The 20,598-nt window shown below is 65.1% G+C and overlaps 1 protein-coding gene across 9 annotated transcripts in view; it reads left to right on the top strand.

The window, feature by feature from the left end:
• Nucleotides 1-20,598, top strand: part of IQSEC1 (IQ motif and Sec7 domain 1) — a 142,734-nt gene that overhangs the window by 104,057 nt on the left and 18,079 nt on the right. For all 9 annotated transcript variants that reach the window (XM_027523705.1, XM_027523703.1, XM_027523698.1 and 6 more), the window contains exons 2-5: nucleotides 8,539-8,836; nucleotides 13,012-14,243; nucleotides 17,762-17,923; nucleotides 19,368-19,490. In XM_027523705.1, coding sequence (XP_027379506.1) covers nucleotides 8,539-8,836; nucleotides 13,012-14,243; nucleotides 17,762-17,923; nucleotides 19,368-19,490 — 1,815 coding nt within the window. The remainder of the gene's footprint in view (nucleotides 1-8,538; nucleotides 8,837-13,011; nucleotides 14,244-17,761; nucleotides 17,924-19,367; nucleotides 19,491-20,598) is intronic.

The following is a 20,598-nucleotide window of genomic DNA, read 5'->3' as shown; positions in this document are numbered from 1 at the left end:
CCTCCCGGGCCTCAGTTTCCTCTGCATCCAACGGGAGGTGCCTGGCCAGGTCATTGGGATTCCAGACGGCCCACAGGTCACGACTGGCCAGGACTCTTTTAGAAGTCCAGTTTCTGGGGCCATAGTGCTGGCTGACCCTTTGAATTCCGGGGAGCTCCTGAGTCAGGCAGGAATTGGCTGCCGAATCTCCCCGAAGAGTCTGGGGAACAGCCCGGGTTGGGGGCCACTCTCCAGGTACCTTGATTCTGCCCGCTGGGCACCCTGAGGGAGGGGTGGCAGTGCCCGGCCAGAGGGTCCTTGTCCTCCTAGACCCTGAAGGTTATGCTGGGGAGGTAGAAAAGCTTCTGGTTGCCTTTAGAAACCCTGTTTCTAGACAATTCTGAGTCATGTTTGTGTGGGTTTTCTGCATAGAGGTGTAAGTTCGGGTGGGTTCCAGTCTCTGTGGCTCCGAAACCCCACCATCCCCTGGCCCAGGGCCGAGACCATCTCCCATAAGTCCATGCCCGCCCGGCCCGGGTCCCGCTGCACAGACCTGGGGTCCGTGTGGCAGACAGCACAGTCCCTGGGAGTCTGGGCCCTTCTAACACGGTTCGCAGTGGCTGGGAGTGTGCGTGCCTCCGGGTGCCAGACCAGACAGCGGCTGGCACTGCAGAGGTGCAGCCGGGAGGGAGGCGGGGCTGGGGCTCCCTGACACTCGGGTGGCCTTTGAGCAGAGAGCGGGAGGAGGCGAGGGGCGAGCCGGGCAGCCGTCTGGGAAGAGCCCAGCAGAGCGGAAGCATGTGCAAAGGCCTTGTGGTGGGAGCGCGTCAGGGCGTGGGGGCCATCCCGCAGAGCTTCCGGCTCACGGGAGGACTTGGTGGGAGCACGTCAGGGCGTGGGGACCGTCCTGCAGAGCCTTCCGGCTCACGGGAGGACTTGGCCCTGAGCCCCGGGAGGGCAGCAAGCGGGCGAGGGACCTGGTCCAAGTTGTGTCTCGACAGGTCCCAGCTGCTGAATGGGGGAGGCGGGGGTGTGGTGGGCGGGGCCGGAACCCAGCAATGAGGCAGGGGCCGCACGGGCCAAGCTGGCCCCAACATGGTGAGGGGGTCACCGAGTGGTCCGATGCTGGCGCTCTCGAGGGTGGCAGAGCCTGCTTTGCTGACGGATGATATGCAGAGTGTGAGCAAGACAGTTGCCAAGAGCGGCCCGAGAGGAACTGGAGCGGCTGGAAGGATGGAGTCACTGTCGGCCAAGAGGGGGTGGCGGGCAGGGGTGGGGGCTCGCATTCCAGGGGCCCACCAGGCAGCAGAGACAGCGTGCCCAGGCCGGACACGGGTTCTTTCGGCTCCTGTCTGATCGCTGTGTATCCCCATTAAAGCCATCTGGGGACCTGGGTGAAAGCCAGACCCTCCCGACCCCCACCAAGCCCTTAGGGTGGCCTCAACTGTCCAGAAGTCTCGTCCGCTCCCTCAGCTTTGAGACAGTGCTCCTCGCTGGCTGAGCAGAAATCACGCTGGTGTTCAGGTGGCTGTTTGGACGGCTGCGGCTCCAGCCTACCCCAGTCCCTCAGCAGGGCCTGGAGGCCCTGAGCCCTCACCAGAGGCCCTTGTTGCCTCTGCATCCACCCATCCTGAGGTCCTTCTACCGGACCTGCCCACCAGCGAAGGTGCCCAGCATCTCCCTGAGGACATGAGGTCCGCAGTTCCTCCCCCCCACGATGGCCAGGGTTCAGTGTCCCCTGGGGCCCATCAGTCCCTTCGGTAGCCAGCCAGGCGTCCATCCTGAGGACTGCTTACCAGCTGCAGTCCCGGCTGTGATGTCTTAGGCCTCCCTGGAGGCGGGTGTGGGTGACTGATGCAGGAGCAGCCTCCGGGGTCCCCGGGGAAGCCCGCTCCGCCCCCTCCTTGCTGGCACACCAGCTCTGTGTCCCTTTACACACTCACCTCTCCCTTCAGATCAGCCCTCTGTGTCCTTGTCCACTGGTTCTCGGGGCCAGGCCAGCCCTCGGGGAGGGGGCTGCCTCCAGGCCCAGGCACGTCTCACAGAGTCGAAAGCCTGGGAAGGTGACCTGCCCTTGAAACCTGGCTGTGGTCTGAGCTCTGCGACCTTGGGCACACCCCGAACCCAAGTCTCCGTTCTCCCATCAGCAGAGGGCGGGGGAGCCAGGTCTTCTCAATGGGGTCACGTCAGGGATTATAAATGTGAACTTAGCTTGCGTTGTGGCACGCCGGCTGACTGTACGTGGGGCGTGACCCACCACAAGCCAGCTCGGTCCCTGAGGACTGGTTTTCCAGACCCTGCGGGAATGCCCGCACTCCCTGAGGCAGCCCCCCACCACCGCCAGGTGCTGAGCGGCTGACGCTCTGCCTCCTGAAGCCACGCTACCTTCACCACATCTCTGCTCCTGTGGTCCCTCGATGGGGGACACGGCCACCAGTCCCTTCCCACCCTCCCTCCCCTTCAGACCCTGCCCTGGTCTGTCTGCATCTGTCACCCAGAACCTAGTGCAGAGCAGGACCCGTCCCCTCCCCATCCTGGGTGATAGACCTCTGCTAATGTGACCACAGAGCCGCAGGAGCCCCAGCAGGGGGTTGGGAGGGAAGGCTTGTGAAGTCTCCTGTTGACTCTGGCTTGAACCTCCCTTTCTGGGAATCAGAAACCCTGAACAGAGTGTGGCGGAGGTGGGAGGGAGCGCATGTGTCTGGGAGGCTGTGTTGCTCGGGCCTGGGCACTCTGCTGGGAGTGTGGAGGCGGCTCTGGTGTGGACATCTGACCACAGACAGGCCTGCAGATGGCTCTCCCTCCGCGTGGGGCTGGCCCACTCAGAAGACAGTGGCTTTTCCAGACGATGTGACCACCGCTGGCGCCACATACCCCAGGCTGGTTTATGTCATGACCACACACGACCCCAGGATCCCAGGCCCTGGACCCCAGCCCTGCCCCCAGGGGCACACGCTTCCTCTCTGCTGCCAGGTGGCAGGTGCGTCCGATGGGGATCCAGTCCCCTGCACCCGTGACCCAGCAGCTCAGCTTCACACCCCACGCTCCTCGTCTGTGGAAGGGACAGTGGCCCAGCGCGCCCTGGTCCCGGGGTGGCGGTTGGGTCACAGGCCATGTAGGTTAATCGCCCAATACAGCACTCGCACACCCTGAGGCTTTACAGGGAGCGTTGCTGTGCATGTGTGTGTGTGTGTGTGTGTGTGAGAGAGAGAGAGAGAGAGAGAGAGCGAGCTATTCAGGCACAGCGGGTGTGAGTGTGGGCTCTGACCTCACTTGTGAGCTGCGTGTCTCGGGGCAGGCTAGCCTCTCTGTGCCTGGGAGGTGTGTCAGCGGTCGCGGGGAGTAAGCAGCCCTGACTCTGTAAACATTATTTCTGTTATCGGCATCGTCAGTGCTGGGGGTGAGCAGCGGGTCTCTGCTTCTGCCCACAGCTGCCTCAGACTAGCGTTTTTCTTAAGAAAAGTCATTCATGACCTCACAGGCCATAATTAGAGACGTCCGTGTGGCCGAGGGCCCCCTGCCTGACTCACCCACCAGCTGGAGTGGGGATGTGGCATCTCAGCCTTGGAGCCGGGCCCCTTCCCCCGGGCCCAGAAGCCCCTTCCCCCGGGCCCAGAAGCCCCTTCAGGAGCGTTTACAGCTCGGCCATGGGTGGTGTCCGCAGGGGGCCCCTCCAGCAGGCAGGGCGGGTGACCCTGACCCCCCTGCCCCTCCCACCTCTCACTGCCGGGACCTGCAGGCGGGGCCCTGTCGGTCAGAGAACTGGAGACCGCGCTTAGAAAGCGCTTTTCACGAGCCGATGGCGTTTTGAAGGCCGTCTCCGTGTACCGACTGTGCAGACGGCACCCGTCAGTGGCAGGGGTCCTTCTGCCCCGCCTCCAGCAGGTGTCTGCCCTGCTGCGGCTTGTACACCTCCAGGGACGGGCAGTTTGGCCACGCGAGAGCATCCTTTCTTGAGCTGGGCGACGCGGGCTGTGAGCCTGACAGAGGCTTGGCCGCCGGCCTCAGGTCGTCCCTGGCCGTGCGCTCCAGCCCTCGGTGGGAGGCGGCCCCGTGCCGTCGTGGGTGTTGGCACGCGCCCCCAGCCGCGTGGTCCTGTGGGAGGGTGCTCGCGGGCCTGCAGGAGCGAGTCAGGGACGGGTGGGTGCTGTCTGCCCAGGCTCTTGGGAGAAGGTGGGGGCGAGCGCCCCAGCCTTCGGAATCCACCTGGAGCTCCGGACAGTCTTCCCCTGTGAGCCGATACCTGCGGTGGACGGCAGGGCTGGGGCTGTTCCGGCTTCTCACTCCGCGTCACTGACTGGCTTCGCAGACTGTATTAAACTCCCGTCAGCCGGAAAGGTCCTCCCACTGTTTATCACAAGAACTTCCCTCGGGCCAGACCTTCCCCCCACTTAACGTTGTTTCCATTAGTTTCCATCATATTGATGTGTGATTTATGTAAATCAGTCCCTTGCTGACAGGCATTTAGATTATTTCCAAGTTTCTACAATCAGATACAACACAGCCGTGGAATTCCTTGCACGCACCTCTGCGTATTGGCCTTGCTTCCTTCGTGAGAATCTCTGGGAGAGGGAGGCCGGATCAGGAGCGTCTGCCCAGAGCACTGGCCGCACTCCTGATTCTCACGGAACGTCCCGGGAACTCTGAACGGTCGGGGAGCAGCAGTGGTGTGCATGGGGCCCGCCTGACCCTCGATCTGCACGTGGCCCAGGGTCTGCGCGTGCTCTCGAATCCCCGTGTGCAGCTGAGGGCTGACTCTGGAGTGTCCGATCCTGGCTGATGGACAGAAGCTTCCCCGAGAGAGGGGGTTCCTGGGTGGTGGGACTTGGAGCTCCCACTGGGCGAGCACTGTGGTGAGGAAGAGGTGTTCGGGGCTGCTGAGGGTGGGCCAGTGCCCTGTGTCCCTGGGGCAGGCCGCCCTGGGCATCCAGAGCTGAGGGCTGGCCAGGACAGAGCTCTAGCATCTGCAGGGTTGCACTTCGATGACCAGGTCTAGCTGGTGCCCTGAAAACCTGAGGCCAGCGTGCCTGTCAGCGCCCGGGGTTCCCCCGTAAACGTGCCTTTGGCTCACCAGGGCTCTGGCTCGGATGAGGAAGACCCCCTTGGGGTCTGGCATGTGTCACTTCTCTTCAGGACCAGGAAGGAGTGATGTTCTCTGGCTCAGGACGGTGCATGCTCTGCTTGCTTCTGTCCAGTCGTTCACTGGAGGACGGTGTATCGTGCTGGTCGCAATGGTTTGGTCTGGCCACTTCTTATCAGGACGCTTTGAGGGTTTGATTTTTGGGGTATGCAGAGGCTGCCACGTCACACAACTCAAGTGGATACCATTCACGTGGAGTCGGCAGGACTTGGGGACAAATAGAGGGCATGGGTGCCACAGAGCGGACTAGGGGAGGGACTGGCCGGTGACTCAGCTCAGGACTCTGGCTCGGCCTCCGCGAAGGGACGGGGGCCATCGCGGGTTAGGTGTGGGGCAGGCAGGGTGTTCATTGGGGGTGGCGCACGTCAGAAGCCCCACTCCAGGGCCGGCGGGCCTCACCGACCCTGTTGGTCTGGTGCACGTGTCGGCACTCGGGGAGCATAGCCGGCAAAGCAGCCAAGTACCCTGTGCGCCCACAGAGCCTGGGCACCGACGTGGGAGGAAGGCAGCACAGGGAAAGCCGCGGCAGGTTGGCGCTGCGAAAGCGCTGAGTAAGGGGTTAGGAATGCTGTGCGGAGCGGGGCGTGGTTTTAATTCGGTGGAGCGGTGGGGGCCTCCTTGGAAGGTGGCATTGAGCAAAGACCCTGGAGTGGTGAAGGCATGGAGCGGGCTGAGATGTAAGACGGGAACAGCGGTCCAGGCAGGGGAACAGCCAGTGCAAAGGCCCCGAGGCAGGGAGTGCCTGATGCCTTTGAGAAGAGCGGAATGTCCCTGCGGGCCAGACCCCAGTGAGGCTGGAACAGCGTGAGCGAGGGGAGGGGGCATGGCGAGGTCAGGCCTTGAGGGCTGTGTCTCCACACTCGGTGTGACGGGCAGGGGGCCCTTGGTGTGCCCCCTCCTTTGTTGGGATTGGTCTGGCTGCTGTGGGAGGAGAGGCGGGGTGCTGGGTGAGAGTCCAGGGACCTGCCCTGGCGGCCTGGATGTGCTGAGAGGCAGGCAGGTGGGTGTGTCTCGGAGGTCGGGCTCACAGGTGCCTGCCACGCATCCGTTTGGCCGTGACAGAGGCCTGGCCCTCTCCCCAGAGCACCTTCTGGAACCTGCTGGCCTGAGACGGTCAGGAGCTGACTTAGGGACCGAGCGGGAACCCTGGGCTGGCCCAGCCCCGCAAAGGCCCCCTGCATCCGTGGCAGATCAGAGTGCCCCTCCCACGGGGGCTCCAGCCTCATCCAGCCAGGGCGCCACGGGCATGCATGTTGCGCCCGTGAGCCCAGCCGGACAGGAGGCCCGTGCCCTGCACAGGGTCCAGGGGCAGCCGCCTGCCCCTCCCTCCTCAGCACCCTCTGCCTCAAACAGGCAGGAGGAACGCCCTTCCACCCATGCAGATCGCTCGAGACCAAGTGAGTGCAGGCTGGGGAAGGGGCTGAGTCCCTTGCCCCGTGAGGGTGGACACCCTTCTTTGCCTGGGGGGTGTCGGTGCTGGGGGCGGGTCCCAGCCCCCGCCTGGCCCTGTGCAGCACCTGCCCGTCACCGCCGTGACTTCTGCAGCCTCGGGGCTCAGGGACTATTTAAAATCCTGGCGAGCTGAGCCCTGGCTGCTTCGCTGCGAGGACACGATTGCATTTGCTGTCTCCCTCTTCTCTGGAGACAGAGCGGCCCTGATGGAAGGCTGTCCAGTGGGGGCACATGTGGAGCGGGTCCTGGGGTCTCAGGGAGGAGGGCAGACAGAGTCTCCCTTCAGCCACGTGCACTCAGGGGGGCCCGTTGCCTGAGGCCCCCCGACCTTCTGCCCCCACCCCTCCCGCTGTCCGTCCAGGGCTGTCTCAGGGCGCACCCGGCCTCGCCCCACATGGGCCCACGAGGCCCCGAGGAAGCTTTTGCCAGTGACTGCCGGACAGCAGGGGTGCTGGGCCTGGGGCCAGGCCTTGGGCGGGCGGGAGCCCCTGACTCACAGCCACATCAGGGGCTGGCACCCGGGGCTCTTCCCCAGGAGAGGACCCTCATCACCCTCCACTGCTGGGCTGCAGGCTCTGCCGTAGGAGACCCACCGAGCGTCCCCGCGGGCCAGAGCGGAAGGCTGGCACTATTCTTAGACGGCCGGCCTGACAGCACGTGCCGGCTTGGCAGCGGGCAGGAGAGGCGCCCCGGGCATGGGTGCCTGTGGCTGGGCCCCGCCGGCCCCTACCCCGGGAGGCAGCCGATGGCCTCACGTTCCGTGGTGGGCAGAGCTGGGCGGGTGGGCCGGGCACACGCTGCTGATTGCATTGCTGTGAAGATGGGACCCTAGAGAAAGGAGCACTTGCAGCCGTGGGGCTCTGCGCCCTTCCCTCCCCCGGGCCACTTTCGGAGGGACCGCCACGCCGGCCCCAGGGATGCTAGGATGCCCTGAGGGGCGGGAGTGGCCGGCACTGCTGGAGAGGCTGCCCGAAGGTCCCAGAACCTTGGCTGCACGTTCGTCGCCGCCTCTGGGCTCACATCTTCTGGGGCCGCGAGTGTGGGGTGAGTAACCACGCCACCCCACGCCCTCCCGGACACTTGGAAGGTTGAGGGGTGCGCACAGGCCCGGGGACCAGGGCTGTGGGGTGGCAGGAGCCCCCATCCTGGGCTCTAATCCCGACGCACCCATGCTCAACCTGCGTGACCTCGGGCAGAGCCGGCGCCACGCGGGTGTCAGTCTGCTCTCCCAGAGATGGAGTGAGCAATCGGTCCTCGTAGACTGGCTTTAAGAGTTCGAGAAGACGCTCTGTGTCCGCCTCCAGGCCGGTGGTCACCAGCAGCACGGACGGGGTGGGCGGCTTCAGCACTTTCTTGCCTGTGGCTCACGAGCGCGATGCTGAGAGCTGGGTGCAGGGTGGCCGTGTGTGTGTCCTGACCTTGGATCAGGCCCCGTGACCTCGTTTTACCTCCATCGCGTCCTGAAAGCCTGTCTCTAGATACACGCTGAGCGGTTAGGGCTTGCAGCTTGCGGGTGTTGGTGGGGAGGGACAAGCTCAGCCCAAAACAGATGCCCGCACGCCTGACCCTGCGGGCATGCGGCAAGGAGTCACTCTGTTCATTGTTGGTCAAAAAGGAAAAAAAGGACTTAATCCTGGCAGTGGGAGTACAGGAGCGAGGGGGTGGGACCCGCAGGCTGTCAGTGGGCGTCCCGGGCACAGCCTGCTCCATGGGGGCCCGTCATGGGGGTCAGTGGAAGGGGAGCAGGTCCATCAGGGCGGGGTGTCGGTTGTAGGGGGTGCGGGGCATGTTGTACAGCCAAAGCAGGGCCTCCGTGAGAGGAGGGGAGCCTTAGGGAGGCATGAAGCAGGGGTGGCCGTGGGCCCCGGGGGTCCACCCAGGGGAGGGCGGGGTGTGGGCTGGACGCCGGCCTGCGGGGCCCAGGGCTGCGGTCTCCCCCTCACCTCCAGTCTGTGCTTTCTCCGCAGCGTTGAGGGCGAGGCCCCCAGCAGCGAGCCCGGCACGTCGCTGGACAGCCCCTCCGCCTACCACCAGGGGCCCTTGGCGCCCGGCTCGGGCCTGAGCCCGGAGCCCTACGAGCACGCGCCGAGCGGCGCCTATGGGCTGTACGCGGGGCCGCCCGGGCAGCAGCAGCAGCGCGCACGCAGGCCCCGGCTGCAGCACTCGACGTCCATCCTGCGCAAGCAGGCCGAGGAGGAGGCCATCAAGCGCTCGCGGTCCCTCTCCGAGAGCTATGAGCTCTCCTCCGACCTGCAGGACAAGCAGGTGGGCAGCTGGCCACGTGGGGACGGGGTGGGGTGGGGTGGGGGCCCCCAAGCACTCAAGGCTGGGTGCCAGGCAAGGGTCGTTCCCCACGATGGAAGCCTCAGCCTCAGCCCCGGGCCCTCGTGGTCTCCTCCCAACTCCTGGAGGAAGCAGAGGGCGTGGGTGGGCATGGGGTGCTCTGTCCAACCTCGGCCTCTGCCCACTTCCTGCTCCCCCTGCGGCTGGGCTCCAGGCGGTGCTGGGCGTCAGGGCCTGACTCTGCCAGTGCACAGCTTGCACAGTGGGGGCCACTGAGGTCCCGGGGTCCAGGAGAGGCCTGGACCTTCCGGGGTCTGCGGGAGGGGGAGGGGGAGGTCAGTCCACAACAGAAACAGCACGTCCTCTGGACAGCAGGAAGGCCAGGCCACTCATCCCACTCCTCGGTTTGCAGTTCCGTGTTCTGGAGGAACACTGTCTCCTCAGGCTGCGCCTCCTCCCCAGGGACTCGGCCCAGACCCCCCACGGGGTCAACACCCGTGTGTAAAATGAGGGCGTGCCCGGCCTGCCCGCATGGCCTCCCGGCCCCCTCGCCCCGTGGCGTTTGGCCCTGGGATCAGGTCCACAGCAGGGGGTCTCTGTTCCATTTCTCAGCTGCACCCAGATCTAAAGTGGATCAGAACAGTTCATAGCAACAGCTGTCTATAGCAGGACCGTTAGAAGGGAGAACGGTTAAGCAGAGACAGTGGAGGTAATAACAAGCCTCGCGTGGCCTTAGCGTGGCCACAGCTGCTCGTTTTCTCCCTCGCACGTTAGCCCAGTGCCCGCTGTATGCCACCCCGTGCTGGTGGCTGGGGAGTCCCCTGGGAACGGGTGTGGCCACAGCCCTCAGGCGGACGCTGTGGTCCAGGAGGCAGGGTAGCTGTGGACACACGGGCTGGCTGCAGAGCAAGGATGATGCGAACCCCAGGACGAAGGAATGGGAGGCTGGCCGGTGCCTGTGGGAGGAGGCGGCTCCGGTGGCTGGGGGAGCCTCGCCAAGGCCCCTTGGAGCCAAGTAACCGAGGCCAGGGCCTTCCAGGAGAAGCTGGCAGCAGGTGCAGAGGCCCTAGGTGGGCAAGCTTGCTGGAAAGGGCAGCCAGGATGAGGTGGGCCCAGCGGGGCGACACTGAGGGCCACTGAGCATTCGGCTCCCTGCTGAGCCTCCTGGCAGTCGAGGCGAAAATAGTAACGGGGCGGCGGGGGGATTACACGGCAATTTCCAGACGGAAGCAAGGTGCCTGGTTCCGTGGGGGCTTGGAGCGTGGGCAGCACAGAGCCACGTTTCAGTGGCAGGAGCCCAGCGCAAGGCCTTACTGTGGCCGCTGGCCCCCGGCCTCCACATCTCCTGTGGTTCCCCTTCATGGGAGGCCCAGCCTTGGGGCTCCTTGTCCTGTCTCGTCTCAGAGCCTCTGTCCCCCTGCACAGCAGGCAGCTTCTGGGGCCCGTCTGCAGCTGGACACGGGGTTGGATGAAGGTGACACCTGTTAGGTGAGTGCAGACAGCTTGGGTCCCCCCTGTGCCCCAGTCAGCACTCAGACGGGGCCTCGGGGCAGCTCTGGCCCAGAAGGGGAACGACCCCGGTGGGCTGCATGAGCACAGGCCCGGGTCGGTGCGTCCCCAGGGGAGGCCGGTAGGAGGGCCAGGGGGCTTTGAGGAGCAGCGTAGAGCCCACGCCTGCCCCCTAACACCACTTCTGCCCCTGCCCCGACCTAGGGGGCTGGCTCAGGCCAAGAGCGTCGCTGCTGGGTTCGCGAGGTCTACAGTCAGCGGGACAGGAGGGGCCGTGGATCATGCTCTGGCCTGTGCGGGGCCCCCACCCCCAGCCGAGCAGACCCGAGGGACCCAGAACCCAGATCTCGGGGGGCGCAGGAGAGAGGGCTCCCTGGAGCCCAGGCATGGGCCTCCGTCGGCCCTGAGCGCTCTCGGAGCTGTGCTCCAAACCCAGGAAACAGACGCTGCTGGCAGATGTGGAAGTGAGGTCATCCCTTTGGACGCGGTTCAGTGGCTCCAGGGCGAGAGAAAACACAGACGCGCCCTGGCTGCCTCCAGGCCCGGCCGGGCTCGCCCCGCCCCTCCGCTCCCGACTCCTCTCCTGAGGGGAGCCCCTCTGCCACCCCCCCCCTTTCTGGAGGGCTGGCACATCCGCGTCTGGGGGAGCTGGTGTCCCTCACGGTGACTGGGACCCACATGCACCCCCAGCAAGGCTCCGAGCCCTCCCGCCCCGCCCGCACCCCCCCTCCCCCGGGGCTCCGGACAGCCATCGCCTCCCCTTGGCTGAAGCCTGGTTCCCTCGGCATCTGCCTGGCTTTGTTCCCTGAGCTGGTGCTCCGTCTATTCTGCACAGACCTCGCCTCTCGAGGGCGCAGCCATGCTGTTCACACGGAGGGGACTGGAGCTCTGACCCTGGGGTGTGAACACCTCCTGCGGAGGACCAGGGGCCTACCCCCCGCCACGTCAGGGGCTCGGTGGGCCAGCCCACTCCTCATCCTGGGTCTTGTTTGCTTTTGGAAAGTGGGCTCCATCCTCACCCCAGAGCGAGGCATGGGGAGCGGCCCTCGGGACCGTTCTCAGGCCTGGGGCTGGCAGGCTCCGGAGGCGCACACACCTCGCGGTAGAGTCCCACCGCCCTGCCCACCTATGGCGTGGGCCCGCCATCAGCCTCCCGGAGGGCGCCCTGGGGTCTGGAGGCCTGCAGGGGTGTGTTTGGTCTCTTCTCTGAGGCTCAGTTTCCCCATCTGTACAGGAGTGGTGTGGGGTCCCCACAAGCTGTCCACTCTCCCAGGAGTGCAGTGGAGTGTCCCACACCTCCTCCGCCCCGTGCTGAGGGTCTGTCTCACCTGTGCCCGCCACTGGCCCTTGAGGCCGGTCTGACAGGCCCAAGGGGCCACGGGTCCAGGCTTCTCAGAGTCAGTCTGCGGATGAGGGCCCAGGCCCGCGGCCAGTGCTCAGTGCTCAGGGCCGACGCGGGTCTCGCGCTGGTCTCTTAGCCTGCCCCCGCCACAGTCTCCTTGTCTCCCGAGGGGCGGCCTGCAACCTCCTGCAGCAGCTCCAAGTTTCATTAAACTGCACGGCCCCGGTGCCCAGGGCAAAGGCTGCTGCGGACAGAGAAGTCTGGGAAACCACCTCCCTTGAAAGGCTCTGAGGAGTCCTGCAGGGAGCGCCTGCTGTAACCACAGCTCACCGCTCCTCTGCCTCCCTGGGTCTAGGAGCCTGTGGGCACGGCGCCCGGCGGGTTCCTGGGTCTAGGAGCCTGTGGGCACGGCGCCCGGCGGGTTCCTGGGTCTAGGAGCCTGTGGGCACGGCGCCCGGCGGGTTCCTGGGTCTAGGAGCCTGTGGGCACGGCCCCCGGCGGGTTCCTGGGTCTAGGAGCCTGTGGGCACGGCCCCCGGCTGGTTCCTGGGTCTAGGAGCCTGTGGGCACGGCGCCTGGCGGGTTCCTGGGTCTAGGAGCCTATGGTCACAGCCCCCGGCCGGTTCCTGGGTCTAGGAGCCTGTGGGCACGGCGCCCGGCGGGTTCCTAGGTCTAGGAGCCTATGGTCACAGCCCCCGGCAGGTTCCTGGGTCTAGGAGCCTGTGGGCACGGCGCCCGGCGGGTTCCTGGGTCTAGGAGCCTGTGGGCACGGCGCCCGGCGGGTTCCTAGGTCTAGGAGCCTATGGTCACAGCCCCCGGCGGGTTCCTGGGTCTAGGAGCCTGTGGGCACGGCGCCCGGCGGGTTCCTGGGTCTAGGAGCCTGTGGGCACGGCCCCCGGCCGGTTCCTGGGTCTAGGAGCCTGTGGGCACGGCGCCCGGCGGGTTCCTGGGTCTAGGAGCCTATGGTCACAGCCCCCGGCGGGTTCCTGGGTCTAGGAGCCTGTGGGCACGGCGCCCGGCGGGTTCCTGGGTCTAGGAGCCTATGGTCACAGCCCCCGGCGGGTTCCTGGGTCTAGGAGCCTGTGGGCACGGCGCCCGGCGGGTTCCTGGGTCTAGGAGCCTATGGTCACAGCCCCCGGCGGGTTCCTGGGTCTAGGAGCCTGTGGGCACGGCGCCCGGCGGGTTCCTGGGTCTAGGAGCCTGTGGGCACAGCCCCCGGCCAGTTCCTGGGTCTGGGAGCCCTGTGGGCACGGTCTGCCCTCCAGGCCAGGCCGGGCCATCCTCACACTCCTCTCCATCACCCGCAGGTGGAGATGCTAGAACGGAAGTATGGGGGCCGCCTCGTGACCCGGCATGCGGCCCGCACCATCCAGACAGCCTTCCGCCAGTACCAGATGAACAAGAACTTCGAGCGGCTGCGCAGCTCCATGTCTGAGAAGCGCCTGTCCCGCCGCATCGTGCTGTCCAACATGAGGGTGCAGCTGTCCTTCGAGGGGCCTGAGAAGGCACACAGCTCCTTCTTCGAGGGCAAGCAGGTCTCGGTGACCGACGGGGACTCCCCGCTGGGCTCCCTGGGGCCGGCCGAGTGCGGGGACCTGGGCCCGCCGCCCCCGCCCGCCCTGCAGGCCCCTGCACCCGCCAGCGACTTTGCTGACGCCATCACGGAGCTGGAGGACGCCTTCTCGCGGCAGGTGAAGTCGCTGGCCGAGTCCATTGATGACGCGCTGAACTGCCGCAGCCTGCACGCCGTGGAGGGGGCGCCCACGCCTGCCGCCGAGCCCTCGTCGGGCCTGCACGGCGCGGCCGAGCAGCGCCGGCTGGACGAGATGACCGCCTCGTACAGCGACGTCACCCTGTACATCGATGAGGACGAGCTGTCGCCGCCGCTGCCTGCGGCACAGGCTGGGTGCCGGCCGTCCAGCGGCGAGTCGGACCTGCGGCTGCGGGCCGGAGCCGCCGCCCAGGACTACTGGGCGCTGGCCCACAAGGACGACAAGGGGGACACGGACACCAGCTGCCGGAGCACGCCGTCGCTGGAGCCGCGGGCGCGCGTGGAGCACCTGCCCCTGCTCACCATCGAGCCGCCCAGCGACAGCTCCGCTGACCTCAGCGACCGCTCTGACCGCAGCTCGCTCAAGAGGCAGAGCGCCTACGAGCGCGGCCTGGGCGGGCCACAGGGCAGCCCCAAGCACGGCCCCCACGGGCCCCCCAGGGGCCTCCCCCGGGAGGAGCCGGAGCTGCGGGCCCGGCCGCCGCGGCCCCTGGATGCCCACCTGGCCATCAACGGCTCGGCCAACCGGCAGAGCAAGTCCGAGTCGGACTACTCCGACGGCGACAATGACAGTCTCAACAGCACGTCCAACTCCAACGACACCATCAACTGCAGCTCGGAGTCGTCGTCCCGCGACAGCCTGCGCGAGCAGACGCTCAGCAAGCAGACCTACCACAAGGAGACGCGCAACAGCTGGGACTCGCCCGCCTTCAGCAACGACGTCATCCGCAAGCGGCTCTACCGCATCGGCCTCAACCTCTTCAACAAGTGAGCGCCTGGCGCCGTGGGGCCGGGGTCGTCGGGCCCCGGGTGGCGGGCAACCTCTTCAACAAGTGAGCGCCTGGCGCTGCGGGGCCAGGGGTCGCCGGGCCCCTGAGGGGGGCATCCCTGGCCCTCGATCGGCTGAGGACCGCGCATCCCGGAGCCATCGTGGGCACCCAGGGAGCCCTCGAGACTCTTGTCTGCCCCCAGGCTGCGGCCGGAACACTGCGTGAGCAGGGAGGCTGTCCTGTACTCTGTCCCTGGAGCCCGCCTGCCTGCTCTGGGTCCCGCCAGTCCCAAGGCGTCTCAGACCCTCCTGGGGGAGGCTGGGGGGACTTGGGGGCCCCCGAGCTCCCCTCATCCCCGGCAGGCGTCGTGTCCTGACCCGGAAGTCCCAGCCGGGTGGATAGGTGGGGGCCAGAAGAGCTGCCTGCCTGGACCAAGCACCTTGGTCTCTGGACTCTTCCTGGCGCTGCCGGCCCTCTGCCGTGGGCCACATACCAGCCTCCCTTCGCATGTCTGGATGCGTGACTCTGGTCCTCACACTTCCTCTCTGTGTGTCCCCCGTGGGTGCGACCCCCGCAGCGGCCTCATCTGTGTGAGTCACGGGGTGTGAGCTGGAGATGAGCCCGTGTGGAAGGAGCTCAGAGAGTGCCGGGCCCAGAGTCCAGCCCGTTCCTCCCTGCCGTCCCCTTGGCCCCTGCGGACATCCCCTGGGCGTGGGCCACGCACACTGTCCTGTTCTGACGCTGCCACGCAGTTTACTGCTGGTGGCCGGACCCAGGGACGTCCAGTGGCTGTTCGTTGAAGTAGAGCCTGCAGCTGGACATGGGGACCCATTTCCCCACATCCTGGACGGCACTCAGCCTTGTCTCCCACCCTAGTCCAAGCGTAGAGATAGTGTCTCCTGTTTCACTTTGGATTTGCCTGCCTGCTGCTTAGGTGGAGTATCCGTATTTGCGTCTTTTGGCTGTTTTGGTTTTTCCTTCTACAGAATGCCTGTTCTTATTTTTTGCCTATTTTTCTGTTATTTCTCTTTTTGATTTCCTTAATTCATTTCAGTTTAGTTCAGTTGCTCAGTCATGTCTGACTCTTTGCAACCCCACGGACTGCAGCACGCCAGGCCTCCCTGTCCATCACCAACTCCCGGAGCTTACTCAAACTCATGTCCACTGAGTCCATGATGCCATCCAACCATCTCATCCTCTGTTGTCCCCTTCTCTCCCCTTCAATCTTTCCCAGCATCAGAGTCTTTTCAAATGAGTCAGCTCTTTGCATCAGGTATCCAAAGAATTGGAATGTCAGTTTCAGCATCAGTCCTTCCAATGAACACCCAGGACTGATCTCCTTTAGGATGGACTGGTGGGATCTCCTTGCAGTCCAAGGGACTCTCAAGAGTCTTCTCCAACACCACAGTTCAAAAGCATCAATTCTTCAGTGCTCAGCTTTCTTCACAGTCCAAATCTCACATCCATACGTGACCGCTGGAAAAACCATAGCTTTGACTAGACGGACCTTTATTGGCAAAGTAACGTCTCTGCTTTTTGATATGCTGTCCAGGTTGGTTTGATTTCCTAGTGGCTCTTTATATGTGGTGGATGCTGACTCTTTGGAATTACAGAAATGTCTTCCTGTCACTGGCTGCCCGTTTGGTAAACTTCTAAAGTGGAATCCACACACTATAAGATCTGTCCTTGTGAAGTGTCTAGTTCAGTGGTTTTTAAGTATACATTTTTAACTTTGTTTATGCTTTGCTCGTTTAACAGAAGTTACCAGTTCTTTTTTACATTTTTTCCTTATTGAGATGTGGTTGACACATAACCTAGCTGCAAGCACACACAGGATGATTCCCCGTCTGTCTGTATACATGGTCCGTTTATCGGCGTTCCCTTTGGGTGCTGCTTTTTTTTTTTATGTTTTAAGAGACTCCACCCCAGGTCATCACATTGGTTCACAATATTTTCTCAGGACTGTCGTGGTTTTGTTTTATATCCTTTGGTACGTCTGCCTGATGTTTGGTTTAGAGAGTGGTACCCGGTGAGGAGTGGAGCTTTTATTATCGGTGGAAGTTAGCTGGTCGTTCGCAGACAGTTTATTGAGTCGTCTGTCCTTTCTCTGTTGACTTGAAGTCCCGTGTGACTCCTCCGGAGCGGGGCCTGTGCTGGGATCCTGTCGCTTCCTTGGCGGATACTCACGGAACACCTCGTGCAGGCCGGCCCTGTGCGGGGGCCTGGCCGCGTCTGTGAACAGGATCAAAGATCCTCGTGAGGCTCCCTCCACACTCGTGGTCGGGGGCTCTGTTTTTTCCTGTGCCCACATCAGGCTTTGGGTTTTACATGCTTTCTTAGGGCAGAAAACCCTCTTTTGTCCTTTTAAACAGCGGTCTTGGCTCTTGTTGGCAGTTACTCTTCCACACTGATTGTGGAATCATCTCGTTAAGACTGTGGAAACCCCTGGAGGACTTTTCACTGCAGCCCTTGTGATTGGGGGGCCTCAGCCCTTTACAAGTCGAGGGGCAGAGGTGAGGCCGGGCCTCAGGCACTGTTTTAGTTCAGATTGCTGGTGACCACAGTCCGTGCAGCTGCCTGCTGGGCCCAGTGCAGGGGCTCAGCGGCCGGTCCCAGGACGGGCCCGCAGCTGCAGAGCGCACTGTCGAAGGTGCGGCCTCGCCCACAGGGAGGCGGTGTCACCCGTCCGCGCATCAGCACCTGTGGCCGGGCGGGAACGGGGACCCTGGGTCACCCCTTCTGCACCAGGACCCAGCAGGTCGCTCCCTGCCAAGCTCGGGCACAAGGCTGGGGCGTGTGGCCACCCGGGGTACAGATAGCGGGGTCCCCTCGCAGCCGGAGGCTGCCCACACGTAGAAACACGAAGTGAGCAGGGCCTGCCATCAGCACGCAGCCGCAGGGAGCCCCGGCTCTGACCGCCACGCCCCAGAGTGCCCCTCGGGCTCCAGGCCCGTCCAAGGCTCCTGCTCTCCCGCCCTATTTCTTCTGATCACGGGCACCTTCCCGTGAGGTCAGCCAAGCCGGCACCAGGCCCCGAGGTCCGGTCCGAGGGAGCGGCCTGCTGGCTCACTGCCTGGGTCCCTGGCCGCAGCGGGAGCCAGCTCTGGGCCTCCGTGTCCTCTGGTGTCTTGGAGGTTTGTCGTAATCCCTCAGGTGCTCACCTGCTGTGCACCGAATTCCAGGCGCCGCCCGTGTTAACACACCCGTCCCACAAGGGTGGTCCTGGCCCTGGGAGGCCACGCGGCTCACGTCAGGCACCTGGGCAGCGGGGGCAGTGTGGGGGCTGAGCTGGCGTGGGGGTCCTCGGGGTGCCAGCCATCCAGCCTGTCCTCGGGCGGCCAATGCATGCTTGGTGGGGCCGCTGTGTGCGCCCCTCACTGGCCCAGGCTGGGCGCGGGGCCTGGACAGTCCTGGTGCCCTGGGTGGTGGACTCAGGCTGGGAAAGGACCAAGTGCCATGGAGGCGGAGGCGGGCAGGGGCGGACGCGCCCAGCTGAGCCTGTCTCTCGTCCGCCAGGAAGCCCGAGAAGGGCGTCCAGTACCTCATCGAGCGCGGCTTCGTGCCCGACACACCGGTGGGGGTGGCCCACTTCCTGCTGCAGCGCAAGGGCCTGAGCCGGCAGATGATCGGCGAGTTCCTGGGCAACCGGCAGAAGCAGTTCAACCGCGACGTGCTCGAGTGAGTGACCCCTCCCCTGACGCATGCGGCCCCGCGCACCTCCAGTCGGGCGGGGGTCCCGCCACCTCTCCCCTGACGCATGCAGCCCCGGGCACCTCCACTGGGGCAGGGGTCCCGCCACCTCTCCCCCAGATGCACGCAGACCCCGGGCACCTCCAGCCCCGTCCAGCAGGGCCGGCCCCAGCCCTGGTCCTGCAGCCTCCGTGCTGCCATCCTGGGTGCGGCGCCGGCAGCCAGCCGAGCTTGGGCCCTGTCCTCCTCCCTCTCCTGCTGGGAGATGGGCTGATGGTCCACCAGGCTAGCAGCCCCAGACCCCGCAGAAGAAGGGGTTTCTGGCCCCTGGGAACTGCTGGCAGCTTTGAGAAGGCTTGCCTGCATGTCCTGCACCGCCCCCTGCCGCCCTCCCCGACTGTCCTGAGAGAAACGGCTCCGTGTCTGGGGCCCGTGGTTGCTGGGTGGGCGCTGTTACAGGCCCTGTCCCCACTTCACCCTCAGGGGGTGTTGGGGGTCCATAGTCCCCTCCACAGACGAGAAGCCAGAGCCAGCAGTAGATGGCTCAGAGCGGGTGTCCTTGGCCGGGACCTGGGGCATGGCTCCAGGCCTGCCGTGGGCACGGTGCCCACCCAGGCCCTGCACAGGATGGATGACCCAGCTGGTGGGCCAGGCACAGGGTCAAAGCACACACACAGCTTTGCACTCGGTGACACGCCGACACCCTGGAGAGGCAGCCTGTGCCCCCAGGCTGCTCCCCCCACAGCCCCTCTGCTCCAGCGCCCCCCACCATAGTGTGGTTGTTGTCCCTCTCCTTTGAAACCAGGGAGGGCCCGTCCAAGGAGAGCTGATTAGCTACCCCGTGAGTGGGGCCCAAGACGACCGTCCAGCCCAGCTCCTGGCCTGCGGCCGGCCCTTAGCCCACCCCCACCCCCACTCCTCCAAGCCGCTGCTGGTCTGTAGGAAATCCGGGCATTGTTCTCCTTAGATCAGAAAATAGCGGCGGCCTCAGGAAGTAGCGAGACCCCCTCCCCTGCCCCCAGGCATCCTCCTCGAATACTGGTCAGCAGACTTCCCTGTGGGGCCCCACCTGCCCCTTGCCCCGATGGCTGAGAGTGCTCGGAGCATCACCCCAGTGGACGGGGTCCCTGGGAGTGGACACTGGGACCTCTGCAGCCCCCCTGGGTGGTCGCTCGAGGGTCCCTGGTGCAGACCCAGTTTCTCTACTCAGGTCCCAGTCAGGCTGGGGCAGGGCCGTGGCCAGAGTCCCCTGCCCCCCGCGGCCTCCCCATCTCTGCCCTCCTTGCGGGTCAGCGGGTGGGAATGGCACCGCCCCTCTGGACACCCCTCGGAAATGCCTAGGAGAGCCTCCCTCCGGGCCTCCCTGCTCCGAGCCCTTGGCCCCCAGCGGGAGGGGGCAGGGTCGCTGACCCGCCACGGGCTCTCATTCCAGCTGCGTGGTGGACGAGATGGACTTCTCTGCCATGGAGCTGGATGAGGCCCTGAGGAAGTTCCAGGCACACATCCGGGTGCAGGGAGAGGCGCAGAAGGTGGAGCGGCTGATCGAGGCCTTCAGGTGCGGGCCGGGCCGGCGGGGAAGGGGCCCCACTCAGAGGCCGGGGCCCCGAGGGCAGAATCCCCCTTCAGGGGCAGGGGGCCCCTTCTGGGTGCCAGGCACCGTGCGGCCCGGTGCTGGAGCTGGGGCCTCGGATGGAGCTGGGGCTCCCGAATCCGTCAGCATCGTTGCAGGGCAGACTCTCAGAGACACAGAGAGCCCAGTTCTGATACACACGCCCCGTGCCGGCTGTGTGACCTTGTGCTGTTACTTAACCGCTCTGTGCTTCAGTCCTCACCGGCAGAGGGGGATGATGACGGCACCTACCCTGGGGTGGTTGGGCAGGTAAACCACTCGGGATGTGTGGGCGCGTTTAGCCCAGTGCCTGGCACCCCAGAGAGCCTGTGATCGAGGCTAGCTGTCCCTGCAGCCCTCCTGCACGCTGGGACTGTGCACACTGCATGTAGGGGCTCTGGGCCCCATGCTGGGTGTGGGAGACCCAGCCCCCTGGTCTCTGCATGGGTGGTGGGGCCGCAGAAGAAGAGACCCCAGGCCCTGGGAGGGGAGCATTCAGACACTTCCATCCAGGAGGTCTTCCTGGAAGGGGCAGCTCTTGACAGGGAAGAGAAAATTGAAGCCCATGTTGTCTAAGCTCTGATGGCTGCAGCCTGCGAGCTCAAATTGCCATGCTCCTCTTGATTGCTCTTCTCCATCCCTGCCCCAACCGCCCAGCCCTCCACAAGGGCACCAGTGGAGGGGGCTTTGGGAAGGCGTGTGGGCGTATTGGAGGCCGTGTGTTAGTGAGGCTGTTAGTTCAGCTGCCACAGCAAAGGCGCCGCAGCAGCAGGGGCTGAAACCAGCCGGAGCTGGGCCGCCCTCTGAACTGCAGCCCTAGGCTCCTGTCACCTGAGGGCCCCGGGGCGGGTCCATCCCCACTCTGGCGGGGCAGAGGGCACACCATGCCTTTAGGGCACAGCCTCCCAGCAGCCAGCACTCTGAGGGGGCCCGAACAGCCGCCATCCAGCTGGGGGGCAGGGGGGACTTGACTCCCATGGCAAGCAGATGGGCAGATGGTCAGGGCCAGCTCTGCTAGTTGGGAGTCCTCGCCATGTACCCGATGCAGACACAG

Source organism: Bos indicus x Bos taurus, chromosome 22 (genome assembly GCF_003369695.1).
Source record: "Bos indicus x Bos taurus breed Angus x Brahman F1 hybrid chromosome 22, Bos_hybrid_MaternalHap_v2.0, whole genome shotgun sequence".
Classification (NCBI taxonomy): domain Eukaryota; kingdom Metazoa; phylum Chordata; class Mammalia; order Artiodactyla; family Bovidae; genus Bos; species Bos indicus x Bos taurus.
This window is presented reverse-complemented; position numbering and strand designations above follow the sequence as displayed.